General features: G+C 38.5%; 2 protein-coding genes and 1 pseudogene across 7 annotated transcripts; 2 read left to right on the top strand and 1 right to left on the bottom strand.

The window, feature by feature from the left end:
• Positions 1 to 36: 36 nt before the first annotated feature.
• Positions 37 to 4,210, bottom strand: LOC104716409 (uncharacterized). 4 transcript variants are annotated; one of them, XM_087479998.1, is made up of 5 exons: positions 3,430 to 3,543; positions 3,148 to 3,341; positions 2,575 to 2,618; positions 573 to 2,360; positions 37 to 292 (listed from the first exon to the last, which is right to left on the bottom strand). In XM_087479998.1, exons 4-5 carry the CDS (start codon positions 2,335 to 2,337, stop codon positions 192 to 194), a joined length of 1,866 nt encoding a protein of 621 aa, XP_087336124.1. In that variant the 5' UTR covers positions 2,338 to 2,360; positions 2,575 to 2,618; positions 3,148 to 3,341; positions 3,430 to 3,543; the 3' UTR covers positions 37 to 191. The 4 variants fall into 4 exon arrangements, 1 of the variants encoding a protein (XP_087336124.1); XR_015576430.1 differs by lacking the exons at positions 37 to 292; positions 573 to 2,360; positions 2,575 to 2,618 and adding an exon at positions 3,932 to 4,210 and having other exon boundaries at positions 2,967 to 3,338; positions 3,430 to 3,690; XR_015576436.1 differs by lacking the exons at positions 37 to 292; positions 573 to 2,360; positions 2,575 to 2,618 and adding an exon at positions 3,932 to 4,148 and having other exon boundaries at positions 2,967 to 3,338; positions 3,430 to 3,517.
• An 829-nt stretch (positions 4,211 to 5,039) lies between these two features.
• LOC104747850 (S-locus-specific glycoprotein S13 pseudogene) lies at positions 5,040 to 6,544 on the top strand (annotated as a pseudogene). The gene has a single exon (XR_015576671.1). The product of XR_015576671.1 is annotated as an S-locus-specific glycoprotein S13 pseudogene (transcript).
• Positions 6,545 to 8,028: 1,484 nt separating this feature from the next.
• LOC104716385 (polyadenylation and cleavage factor homolog 4) lies at positions 8,029 to 12,312 on the top strand. 2 transcript variants are annotated; one of them, XM_010433763.3, is made up of 7 exons: positions 8,029 to 8,766; positions 8,938 to 9,039; positions 9,134 to 9,376; positions 9,554 to 9,710; positions 9,808 to 10,916; positions 11,008 to 11,523; positions 11,661 to 12,312. In XM_010433763.3, exons 1-7 carry the CDS (start codon positions 8,416 to 8,418, stop codon positions 11,703 to 11,705), a joined length of 2,523 nt encoding a protein of 840 aa, XP_010432065.2. In that variant the 5' UTR covers positions 8,029 to 8,415; the 3' UTR covers positions 11,706 to 12,312. The 2 variants fall into 2 exon arrangements, with proteins under 2 accessions (XP_010432065.2, XP_010432072.2); XM_010433770.3 differs by having other exon boundaries at positions 8,212 to 8,766; positions 9,811 to 10,916.
• Positions 12,313 to 12,409: the final 97 nt, after the last annotated feature.

Here is a 12,409-nt window from a genome sequence, read left to right as displayed (position 1 = left end):
TTCAAAATCGGGTTCTATCTTTAAAACCAAAACTTTGGTCTAAGCAAGGGCGTCGATAAATGCAAATTTATATCTGTTTAAAATTGATTGAAGCAAAGCAAACCAAAACTTCAAAAGGCTGTTTAAAAAGTGAGAGCACCAAGGAATCCTACTGATATCTCATTAGCAAAAACAAGCTGCTTATTCGAATATTACCATTCATCATCCTCATCTTCTTCATCTTCATATTCATATTGATATTCATATTCACCTTCATCATCTTCGTCCTCATCATAATCATCATCATCTTTTCCTTTAACAAGATAACACAAACATGGTGTCAGATACATAGGAGACTGCAATAACACAAAAAGCTACAATAATATAGACATCATGAACCGGTTTAACCCTATACTTCCCAAAACGTCAAGAGCTAGAAGAAACTACATAAATATAATTTAGTAAGACATTTAATAATGCACATAAGCCAGCCATAATACTAATTCCTCAGCCCTGTTTCATTCAAATCTGTCTAACTAACTTTTTCAGCTCACTAGTGCGGATTTGTTTCAAGTACATATATCGAGACTTACCTGACTGGCTTATGACCGGAGCAAGCAATGTTGGAACTCCAGAAGCTTCTGGCCAAGCTGATAAGTCCGGAACAGGAGAAAATGCAGCCGCGTACGTTTTGTGATACCGATCGACAGTGTAACAGTCATCTACATACTGCAACGGGTTGATTTTCAGCTTATCACAAACAGCTAGAGCGTGCAGACATGGGAACTTTTTCCTTTGAAACTTTCCACAAGTGCAGGTTGACTCATTAAGCTGCACAATCCCACTGGTGGAGACATTAACCTTACCCATAAACCTTTTCTTCTTCTTCGAGGCCGTTGAGACCTGATACGCATCTCTTTCCAATGTCGTTATAACGCAAGTAGTGGAATCTTTCTTGAACTCATCAAACCTCTTCATGACAAGTTCTGTGTACACATCGCCACGGTTAAGAGAACCACGGGTCTGGCTAAAATTCTCCTCAAAAGCCTCTCTCAGTTCACCAAACAGAAGCATCACACCCCCTGCCATCGCAGCTTTCGGAAATCTTTTACAGACAGCAAAGAGAGCTTCGGTTTTTATCCTCATGATTCCGTATCTCCGACTACCAATGTCATGAGCCAGAGCCCATTGATGTGGAGGGATTTGGTCTAACCATTTCCAAGCTTCTGGATTCTTCTCTTTGATCTCCAACATGTATGAATCAAATTCTTCCTTCTTACTTGACGTCCCAGCCTTATCCACAAGACACTCCATATTGTGGTCGTAGTCTGGAGTAACGCTCTGGAGTTGGGAGCAAAGATGATCCAGACAGAACCTGTGATAAGCCCACGGCTCTTTCCACTGAGACCCGGGTTCGTTAATAACAGCGACTATGTCCGGATCCGGACTAGAGATAAGGCAAATGCCTTGCCTCTGTGTTACCTTGTCTCTGATACTAGTGAGAAACCAACGCCAGCTATCAACAGATACTTCCTTAGTAACCGCAAAGGCAAGAGGAAAATATTGGTTGGCTGCATCAAACGCAGAGGCAATCATCAGCTTCATTTTGTATTTACCTCCCAAGTTTTTGGTGTCCACAACGATCAAAGGTCTACAGTGCTGGAACCCTTGGATAGACTGTGAAAACGCCCAAAACACACCACGGAGTGAGGCGTGCTCAGTATTAGGCAAAGAATCATATTGCCAGTCCACTACCAGGCCATTAGAAGACTGAAGAGCAGACATTAACTTGGGTGTGAACCCGAAACTCTTATCCCAATCTCCAAAGACTCTTTTGATAGCTTTCTCTTTGGCATTCCGCAAAACTCCTTTTGCATCATGGTCCACCTCCTCCACTCCATCAAGGGCATAGCCATGTTTCTCTTCCCACCACTTATCCAACTCTGCAACTGAGAGCATGGGCTGTACCCTGACCACACGTTCAATCTCACCATCCATAAACTCCAAGTTAAATTCTGATGCATAGTCACGGTGACAATTATGTGGACCAGTACACTTGGTTATCTTCAAAAGACCGTCTTCTTTTATTCGAGAAGCACGAATTGACCACTTGCATCCCCATGTCACACACTCAAACACATACCTGTCCTTGTCCATCTCTCGAATCAGTAAACATTTTCGCTGCCTCTTAATGGACCACCAGTCCACTGCCTTCTTCAGCTCAGATATATCTTTAAAACACAATCCCACACGCATCGTATTATCTTCAAGCCACAGACCAGAGACGAGACCAGGTGAACCTGAATCCCCCACATCTTGTTGTGTACGGCACTTCTGTCTTTTACTAGGGTTTTCCATTGGCGATGACCAAGCAGCAGGAGCTGATAATCACAACAAAACCCTTAAAAATACACACACACACACACACACAAAACCCTAGAAAGCTCATATCAAACGACACTAGCAATATCACTTTTTTTAGCAGGTACGGTACACTCGATTGAAAGAGAAAACATAAACGCTAACTAAACAATGAAAACAAACAACGGATTTGTAAAAAAAAAACTTGCTTTTTTTACAGAAATGACAATGTACCTTTCTTTCGCTAAAGGAGTTCTCGTGTCCTGCCTTTTCGTGTCCTGGAAGTGTGGGAACGAACGAACACTCAAATATCATCAAAATAATCACAGATTCACAGAGCCCTAATTTAATTACTAAAGAACAGTAACAGTTGGGCCGAAATTATAAAGCCCATTAATATATGTTTTCTGGAAAATAAAGCCTAGCAAGCAATGAACTCGTCGTGAATCAAACGGGTTTATTTATTATCTCCGGTTAAACCAATTATGTTTTTATTAAGTCCAAAACCAATCTCAGCAACAATCTATTCTATTCTATAACCTGAACCGGTTTAGTCATAAGCCAGGCTGGCTCAATTTGACCCAAGTTTTTCCAATTTCAAGTTCTTCTACAATTAGGCTATAATGGATTCAGTAAGTTGTACGTTTGTATAAAAAATTAGTTTTCGTTCGAAGCCTATATCAGCTAGAGGATTTAGGCAAAGGAATCATACATATTGCCAATAAGAATCATCTAGTTAACAAAATGATCCGATCACATTGAGCTCTGATATGCAAAGTTATTGGTTTTCAATGTATAAATCTCAACCTTCTGATACGCGTCTGAGATTTTGATTCCAGCGGAGACAAACACATTGTCCTGGATCTGATTCGTCGAGACTTTATCACGATGACCTATATCCGCAAGTGCTGCTTTGATGTTCTTCGAAACCTCGCCAGCATCTAGACCATCAGGGATCTTGTAGTCATCGACGTCCCAGAAGACCACTGCCTTTGCCTCTGCTGAACGGGATAACTCATAATATAAGATTGAAATTTCAAACAGCAGAAACAAAAAAAAATACGAGAAAGTGATAGATACAAGTTTTACCGGCGAATTTGTTACTAAACATGGATTTGATCGGAGAAAATTAGAGAGAGAAAGGCGTCGGAATAGGAGCAGACGAGACTGGAGTACACTGAGTGAGCAAAGGTAGGGTTTAATGTGTGTGTTTTTTGTGAGAAGATATAAAACGGTATGGGCTATAAACAGGCCTGATTCATTATTAATGGGCTTGATAAGAAATATTTCGAACGACGTCGTTATTGACTAGACAAACGGGAAAGAACAGTCAACGGCGATTCCACAAGGCTGAGTAAAATTAATTGAGAAAAGTAAGCTTCTTTTCGTGTTAAACTTTTTTTTCATATAATTAGTTTGAAGTACGAGATTTACAAACGATACCAATATTATTATTTTGATTATAATTTTTTTTTAAATCGGTAGAAAATAAAAAATAGAAACAATGTTGTAACTTTTAAATACGAGATCCAAATCAAAATCAATCAATTAAAACTTATAAATGGCTGGAAGGAGTAGTTCGTTTTTTTACCTTTGTTTAATTGTTTTGCGTTAGTATGTATTGATGGCTTATCCGGATTACATAACAGTAAATATAATTTGGTGGGACTATGAAAACACTGAAATAAACACTGAGATTTCTTTTAAGTGTTTTCATAATCCCACCCAATCATTTTTGCTACTATATAGTCTAGATCATACAACATCAAGCATAAAGTCGAGAAGAAAACATAACAAACCACGAGAGAATGAAAAAAGGGAGAACAGGACAGAAAAGAGAGAAATTATATGCTCGGCGGCCAAAACTAAGAGACTACTTTACCCTAATTTAACATAAAGGCTATATAGTTGTGTCCTGTGAACGAAATTTAGTGGATCTTCTGTATTTGTGGCCCATTAAAGCTAATTTCATTGAATAACACCAACACACTTTCAACAGGCCTGCTTTATTGTATATGGGCCTTGTTGAGAAATCTTATACTAGAACCTTTTTGTGTGTGTTTGTTATTCAGGAAGAGTTGCAAAGTGTCTAAAGGTGTTATCTGACCAGCTACTCCAGAACCGAGGTCTATCACAAATTGGTCCTGTTATGTTACATTGTATGTTATGTTGGACTTAATTGGATACTACGATTCTTTTATCTTATAAAAGTCGTCGAGCATATAAGATGCGAAATAATATTCTAGCCTACATTTAATGTATAAAAAGATGTACTTGAGAGCACTACACATGCCACATGGTGTTGAACTGCACAACATACATATGTTATGTTGGCTGAGTGAGAAATTAATTTCACGCGTAAATTTAATGGTAAAAGGTATTGACTAATGACAACAATTTGTTGGAAAAAAATGCAAGGAATTAAGAAATGTTGAATTCACATTTTGCTTTATGTGCTAAGTGGTAACCTTAAAATAATATAATGTATGGTTTTTATGCACATACATGTAAGCTTAATTAGATTTAAGTCATCAACAAATTTATGTTGCATGCATTCATATTATATTATGCTTTTACTTAATTAAATTTGTATTTTGTTCTTATATACCTTATTAGATGATTTGATTATTACATTTTATCTTGTCTTATGTATTTTACCAATCGACCCTAAATGAAAAAGTCTATAAATGAAGGAAGAAGATAGAAGAACATAAATGAAATTGGTGGAGAGAGAGAGATGAGAGGTGGCGTACGAAACATCGTCGTCTACTACCATTTTTACACCTTCTCCTTCTTTCTAGTCTTGACTCTCTTTCGTCCAGCGTTTTCAATCCATGTCAATACTTTGTCACCTACAGATTCTCTTACAATCTCAAGCAACAGAACCATTGTATCTCCTGGTGATATCTTCGAGCTTGGTTTCTTTAAACCTTCCTCGGGCACTTCTCGTTTGTATCTTGGGCTATGGTACAAGAAAACCTCCGAGAGAACTTATGTATGGGTTGCCAACAGAGACAGCCCTCTCTCCAGTTCCATTGGAACTTTAAAAATCTCCGACAGCAACCTCGTACTCCTCGATCACTCCAACAACACTGTTTGGTCAACGAATCTCACCAAAAGAGACGTGAGTTCTCCAGTCGTGGCAGAGCTTCTTGCTAACGGAAACTTCGTGATGAGATACTCTAACAACAACAACGACACAAGTGGAGTTTTGTGGCAGAGTTTCGATTATCCGACAGATACTTTACTTCCGGAAATGAAACTTGGTTTGGATTTTAAAACTGGATACAACAGATTCCTAAGATCTTGGAGAAGTCCTGATGATCCAGCGAGTGGTGATTATTCGTACAAACTCGAAACTCAAGGGGTTCCTGAGTTTTTTCTATGGAGTAAAGACGTTCCAGTGTATCGGACCGGTCCATGGAACGGAATCCGGTTTGGTGGTATACCGGATAGGCGACAGTTTAATGACATGGTTGATAATGTCACAATGAATAACGAAGAGATCACATACACATTCCTGATGAACAAGACCAACCACGATACCTACTCAAGATTGAGACTGAGTCCTTCAGGACATTTCCAACAAGATACGTGGACTCCGCAGTTAACGAACTGGAGCATGATATGGGCTTTGCCAAGAGATGAATGCGATCTGTACAAGGTATGTGGACCTTACAGTTACTGTGACTACACAAAAAAGCCCTTGTGTGTTTGTATCCCAGGATTCATGCCTAAGGACCCTCGTACGTGGGAGTTGAATGACTGGTCAAACGGATGCGTGAGGAAGACGGAACTAAGCTGTCGCGGAGATATGTTTTTAGGGCTAACGAGAATGAAGTTGCCGGATACTAGAACTGCGATTGTGGACCGAAGTATTGGGGAGGAGGAAGAATGTAGGGAGAGGTGCAAGATGGATTGTAATTGTACTGCGTTTGCGAATGCTGATCTCCGACAAGGCGGGTCAGGTTGCCTAATGTGGACCGGGGAGCTCATGGATATCCGAAATGACGCAGAAGAAGGTCAAAATCTTTACGTCAGAGTAGCGGCAGCTGATCTTGGTTTACTTAAGAAAAATAAGTTGTGGTTGATTATTACCGGATTGGAACTTGTTATGTGTTTATTTAAGACACAAACAAATGTATGGTTTATTTAAGAAAAAGGGTAAATTGCGGTTGATATATTACCGTGTGGACGAGCGAAATGGTGTGTACAGTGTACTTAATTAGCTATTAGTAATTAAGAAAACCAATATACATTAATTGTACCAAACAGGCGATCAATAAGTTTCGCAGAGTTACACTTTACTAACCATGCTTTAACGAAGAAATGAAACGAGACACATAGTAGGGTTAAATAAACAATCGCAAACACTTCAAAAATCAAGTGTGTGTATCCCCAAGAAATGATAGAAGGAAACCAACCCCGTAAATAAAGAGAGGCAAACAAAAAAGCTAAAAATTGACCCGATTGGTAACTCAAAGCATTTTAGTGATAAAGAAAAACCGAAATAAAAGCTGAACTATACCTTATTGTGCCGTAAAAATATATCTCTGTCTCATTTATATCGCTAAGATGATTTATGATGATTCATCCCCTACCAAAAAAAAAAATATATATATATATATTTATGATTCATATTATGTAACGAGATTTTAAATAAATTTTTGCTTTGACGAGTATTCATGCTAAGAAATAGTTCAATAGGAGAAAAACATGCAAGCAAGCTGATAAAGTTTGAACTCAAATATGAACAACAATAAAGATCTCATCTCATGGTTACCCCAATCTGAAGCCTCTAATCACAATCTCATGGTGATCGTGATCCAGAGACTCATCTCGTCTTCATCGCAACATTTATCAATCATGAAAAACGTAAACAAACTCCAACAACTATTTATCTCCAGATCTTCTGCCACAATCCCAATGTCTCTTTATTCTGTGAGCTTAGTTGTCACGTCAATATCTTATCATAAGCTTAACAAAAGAAAAGAAAAAAATGTAAGAGCATGCATCTTCATCAGTGGGAATCTCAAACAAAGAGTACTTGGATTTTGATCCAAAAAAAAAATATTATTTTTATTTTAAATTTATTATTTCATTAAATTTTACGTAATTAATTGGATTATAGTATTATAACAATAAAATTAGATAGTTATTGGAAAATATTTGCGTAAACTTTACAGTAATTTGTTAGTTATAAAATAAGTAGATTTTATTTGATTTACTTTATATATTTTATAATATTTTACATTTAATTCACTTAATTTTATACTCTCATTTCAATCCGGTAAATGATACAATGTTCAAATCCGTAAATTATATAAAGTTGGTAAAAAATTCATAAAATAAAACAAAACCTATATTGAAGCATTCTTGTTTATATATCTCAATTTCTTTTTTACTTGTATATATTATATTGAACAAAATCTGACATTTATGATTTCTTAGATTTTAATAAAATGTCACTACGTCGATGTATAGTGCGAAACCGAGATGACATTCTAAAATCACTAGATTTTATGGGGTTATGTAAACTCAGATTTTCATAATTTAAAAAAAAAACTCGGTATCTGACATTATGAAAATCACTAGATTTTATGAAAATCATATACCTAAAATCATATACCTAAACTCAGAACTTGGGTCTTTATAAAGTTTACATGATCTCGTTGGGTAACATTAGTTGTACTTGTAACAATGTTGACTACCAATTGTTTTGGCAAATCACTGTGCCATTAAATAATCCCATTATGGTAAAATTAATGAGGAGGCCACAGTAAAAGTGATTTTTCTAACTCAAAACGAGTAAAAAAGTAATTGGGTGTAGTTGATAGCTTTACAAAAAAAAAGAGGATAAAAGCGAGATTTACAGAAAATAGAGATACAAAATTGAGAAATAAAAAAAAATCCTCTTCGCTAAAAAAAAAAAAACTTCCGTTATCGATCTCTCTTTCTCTCTCTCTCTCTCTCTCTCAGAGGGTGGCGATTCGAGTTTCCATGGTGGAACAGAAACCCTAGCCCCTTATGCTACCACTAATTATCACTCTTCACTATTGAATTTTGGAGGGGGGAATGGAATCAGAGAAACTCCTCAATCCAAGGCTTCTTTCGATTAATAGCAGTACCACCACCAACACCACTGGTCGCAAAGCGATGTCCGTTGAGTTGCCGCAGAAACCGCCGCCGCCGCCGTCGTTGCTTGACCGATTCAAGGCTCTGCTTAATCAGCGTGAAGATGAGTTCGGTGGTGGTGAGGAGGTTTTGCCTCCGGTTATGGATGAGATTGTTCAGCTTTATGAGGTTGTTTTGGGAGAGCTTACTTTTAATTCCAAGCCTATTATTACTGATCTCACTATTATCGCTGGTGAACAACGGGAACACGGTGAAGGAATCGCTAATGCCATTTGCACTCGAATCTTAGAGGTTTGTTTTTTTTCTGCCATTGAAGCTTCACTGTAGGTTTTTTGATTGTGGAATTAGAGAAGAGTGTTTGGTTTGTGGTTTAGTGAACTGGGGCTGCTTCTGAGTTACTTTGTTGGTTTGTGAATACATGAATACAGAAATTTTATGATAGAAATTTTCTTGTATATGCAGGCTCCAGTTGAGCAAAAGTTGCCTTCTCTGTATCTATTAGACAGCATCGTTAAGAACATTGGACGGGATTATGTTCGTTATTTCTCATCCCGTCTACCAGAGGTGAGCAGGCTACAAGGAGATGTTTGCTTTATTGATTTGTATAGGGATGAAGCATGGTCATTAAGATGTTTTGGTTCTTTGTCTGCTGCTTTAGGTCTTCTGTCTAGCATACAGGCAAGCGCATCCGAGTTTACATCCTTCAATGCGCCATCTGTTTGGGACTTGGTCAAGTGTTTTTCCACCGCCTGTACTACGCAAGATTGAAGTGCAACTGCAACTTTCATCTGCAACAAACCAACAGTCTTCGTTAGGGGCTTCTGAGCCTACTCAACCAACTAGGGGCATTCATGTTAATCCAAAATACCTTCGTAGGCTGGAGCCCTCAGCTGCTGAAAGTGTAAGCCTTTCTGTTTGTAATTATGAACAGAGATGACATTCTTCTATGGATGCGTCTGCTACCATGAAGTTATGTTGTGTTTATATCGAATTCCATTACTAAGAAAACCTGGTATCCGATTAGGCTAGCCTCATAGTAACTTATACCTGATATGCATATTTCCTGCTTGACATGCAGAATTTGAGAGGCATAAATTCTAGTGCAAGAGTGTATGGCCAAAATTCACTCGGTGGATATGATGATTTTGACGATCAGTTAGAGAGCCCATCTTCCTTGTCTGGACCAAGGTCTGGTACAGCTGGAAGTGTGGCCCTCTCGTCTTCTGTGACTGGAGGTAATACTCGTTAGGCTTGCAATCTCTAGACTTGTAAAACTTGATTGACTTTAAAATTTTAATGACCCTTTATCTTTTGACCCTAATGGCCCTGCAGCAGATGGTTTTCCCAAGAGGTTCAGTGATGGAGCTATTCCTTCTAATCAAGCCTTTAAATATGGAATGGGTCGACCTACTGGCAGAGATGATGAACATATGGAATGGCGAAGAAGGGAAAACTTAGGACAAGGAAATGATCATGAAAGACCTAGAGCTTTGATAGATGCATATGGAATTGACACCAGCAAACACGTAACCATAAGTAAACCAATTCGCGATATGAATGGCATCCACAGTAAGATGGTTACACCATGGCAGAACACTGAGGAAGAAGAGTTCGATTGGGAAGATATGAGCCCTACCCTAGATCGTAGCAGAGCCGGTGAATATTTGCGATCATCTAACCCAGCATTAGGAAGTGTAAGGGCTAGACTCAGAGTAGGAAACACAAGTGATTTTCATTTAGATTCTGACATTAAGAATGGTGGAAGTCATCAGCTACGAGAAAACTGGAATTTGTCACAAAATTTCCCCCATTCATCCAACCGTGTTAATACAAGAGCAGGAAAGGACTTGAAAGTATTGACTTCATCTATGGGATTAGTTTCATCAAACAGTGAATTTGGGGCTCCTCCATTTGATAGCATTCAAGATATTAACTCACGTTTTGATCGTGCTCTTCCTGATGGGACGTGGCCCCATTTGAGTGTTAGAGGATCCAACTCTCTCCCTGTACCTTCAGCTCACTTGCATCATTTGGGAAATCCTGGTAATGCGATGTCAAACCGCTTGCATGGTAAGCCTTTATATAGGCCCGAGAGCCAGGTCTCTCAGAGTCATCTTAATGATATAAATCAACAGAATCAGATGCCAGTTAATTATTTGCCTTCTTCATCTGCTATGAATCCAAGGCCGATGCAATCTTTGTTACCCCACGTAAGTCATGGGTACCCTCCACAAGGTTCGACCATTAGACCATCCTTATCAATCCATGGTGGGGAAGCCATGCATCCTCTTTCATCAGGGGTTTTATCTCAAATAGGATCCATCTCTCAAAATGCTTCTCTGGGAGCCTCTAGTCAACAGCCGGGCGGCGCATTCTCTGGTCTGATTGGCTCTCTCATGGCTCAAGGTTTGATTTCGTTGAACAATCAGCCTACTGGTCAGGTAATTTATTCAAATCATGTCATCCCTTCTACTGCTTGAGAGTTTGTTTCTTCGTGCTTTATCTTGTATAATAATTGTTTTATTTATTCAGGGATCATTGGGAATTGAGTTTGATGCGGACATGCTCAAGATACGTAATGAGTCTGCAATCAGTGCTCTATATGGGGATCTCCCTAGGCAATGCACAACATGTGGTCTACGCTTCAAGTGCCAAGAAGAGCACAGTAAGCACATGGATTGGCATGTAACCAAGAACAGGATGTCCAAGAATCATAAGCAGAATCCTTCTCGGAAATGGTTTGTAAGTGGTAGTATGTGGCTTAGTGGTGCAGAGGCACTTGGAGCTGAAGCAGTACCAGGGTTCTTACCCACAGAGCCAACAATAGAAAAGAAGGATGATGAAGAGATGGCAGTTCCTGCAGATGAAGACCAAACTTCATGTGCTTTATGTGGTGAGCTATTTGAAGACTTTTATAGTGATGAAACTGAGGAATGGATGTACAAAGGGGCGGTGTACATGAATGCTCCAGAAGGATCAATAGAAGATTTGGACAAGTCTCAGTTAGGTCCTATAGTGCATGCAAAGTGCAGGCCAGAGTCAAATGGGGTAAGCCATTCTATGTATCCTCTCATTTGCATTCATGGTCTGTTCATAAGTTATAATGCAATTGAGTCCATCATCGTTTAAGCTATTTAAAATATTATTATTCAGCCTCGTAATTTTCATGATTGACTATATTTCAGGGTGATATGGAAGAGGGTAGTCAGAGAAAAAAGATGCGGAGTTAGATCCCTTAGACCGACTTTTAGGTCTTTTTCTTGACTACATTTAAGTTACATTCTTATTTTTCCATCAGCTATGTGCACTTAGTCACACAATACCACTGATGGAAAGAAACGATGGAGAGAGTCTTCTTTCTCCAATGTACCATTAAAAAGAAAAAAAGAGGTTTACACCCACATCTTTTATCATTCTTTATGCCTCTAAAATCCTTTTGTGTCTAAGGACATGGATATGGTGTAACTGTTCTGCATTCACTGCTACACCTTAACCTCAGGGTGCTTGTAGTAGTAAAGTCAGATGTCGCAGCGGTAGTTCCCCCATGTATATGGAATGTACTGTCTGTTTCTTTCTTGTTTCAGATTGTCTTCTTTTTTCAATTTTAGATATTGCAGGCAAAGCCCGGAAGATTTGATATTCGAGTGTGAACAAATTTCCTATGATGAGTTGGATCTCGTAGATGCTGTTGCTAAGAGAACCAGTTTCAGGTTTTTTCGTTAGAGCTTTCCCTGTCTCAGTTTTACTTTTTATGTAGGAGTTAACTCAACAACTCTATTGAGGGTCTTTTATTCTCTTGACTTTGTCTATAATGAAAAAGGTTTTACTTTTCTTCTATCCGAACCTTTTGAATTTCAGTTTTTATATACCTGTAATTTCCTACCAAGTCTACAACCAAAATATAAGGCTTGGAACACATGATTATCAATTTTAG

Source organism: Camelina sativa, chromosome 2, assembly GCF_030686135.1.
Source record: "Camelina sativa cultivar CO46 ecotype springtype chromosome 2, ASM3068613v1".
In the NCBI taxonomy this organism is placed as follows: Eukaryota; Viridiplantae; Streptophyta; class Magnoliopsida; order Brassicales; family Brassicaceae; genus Camelina; species Camelina sativa.
This window is presented reverse-complemented; position numbering and strand designations above follow the sequence as displayed.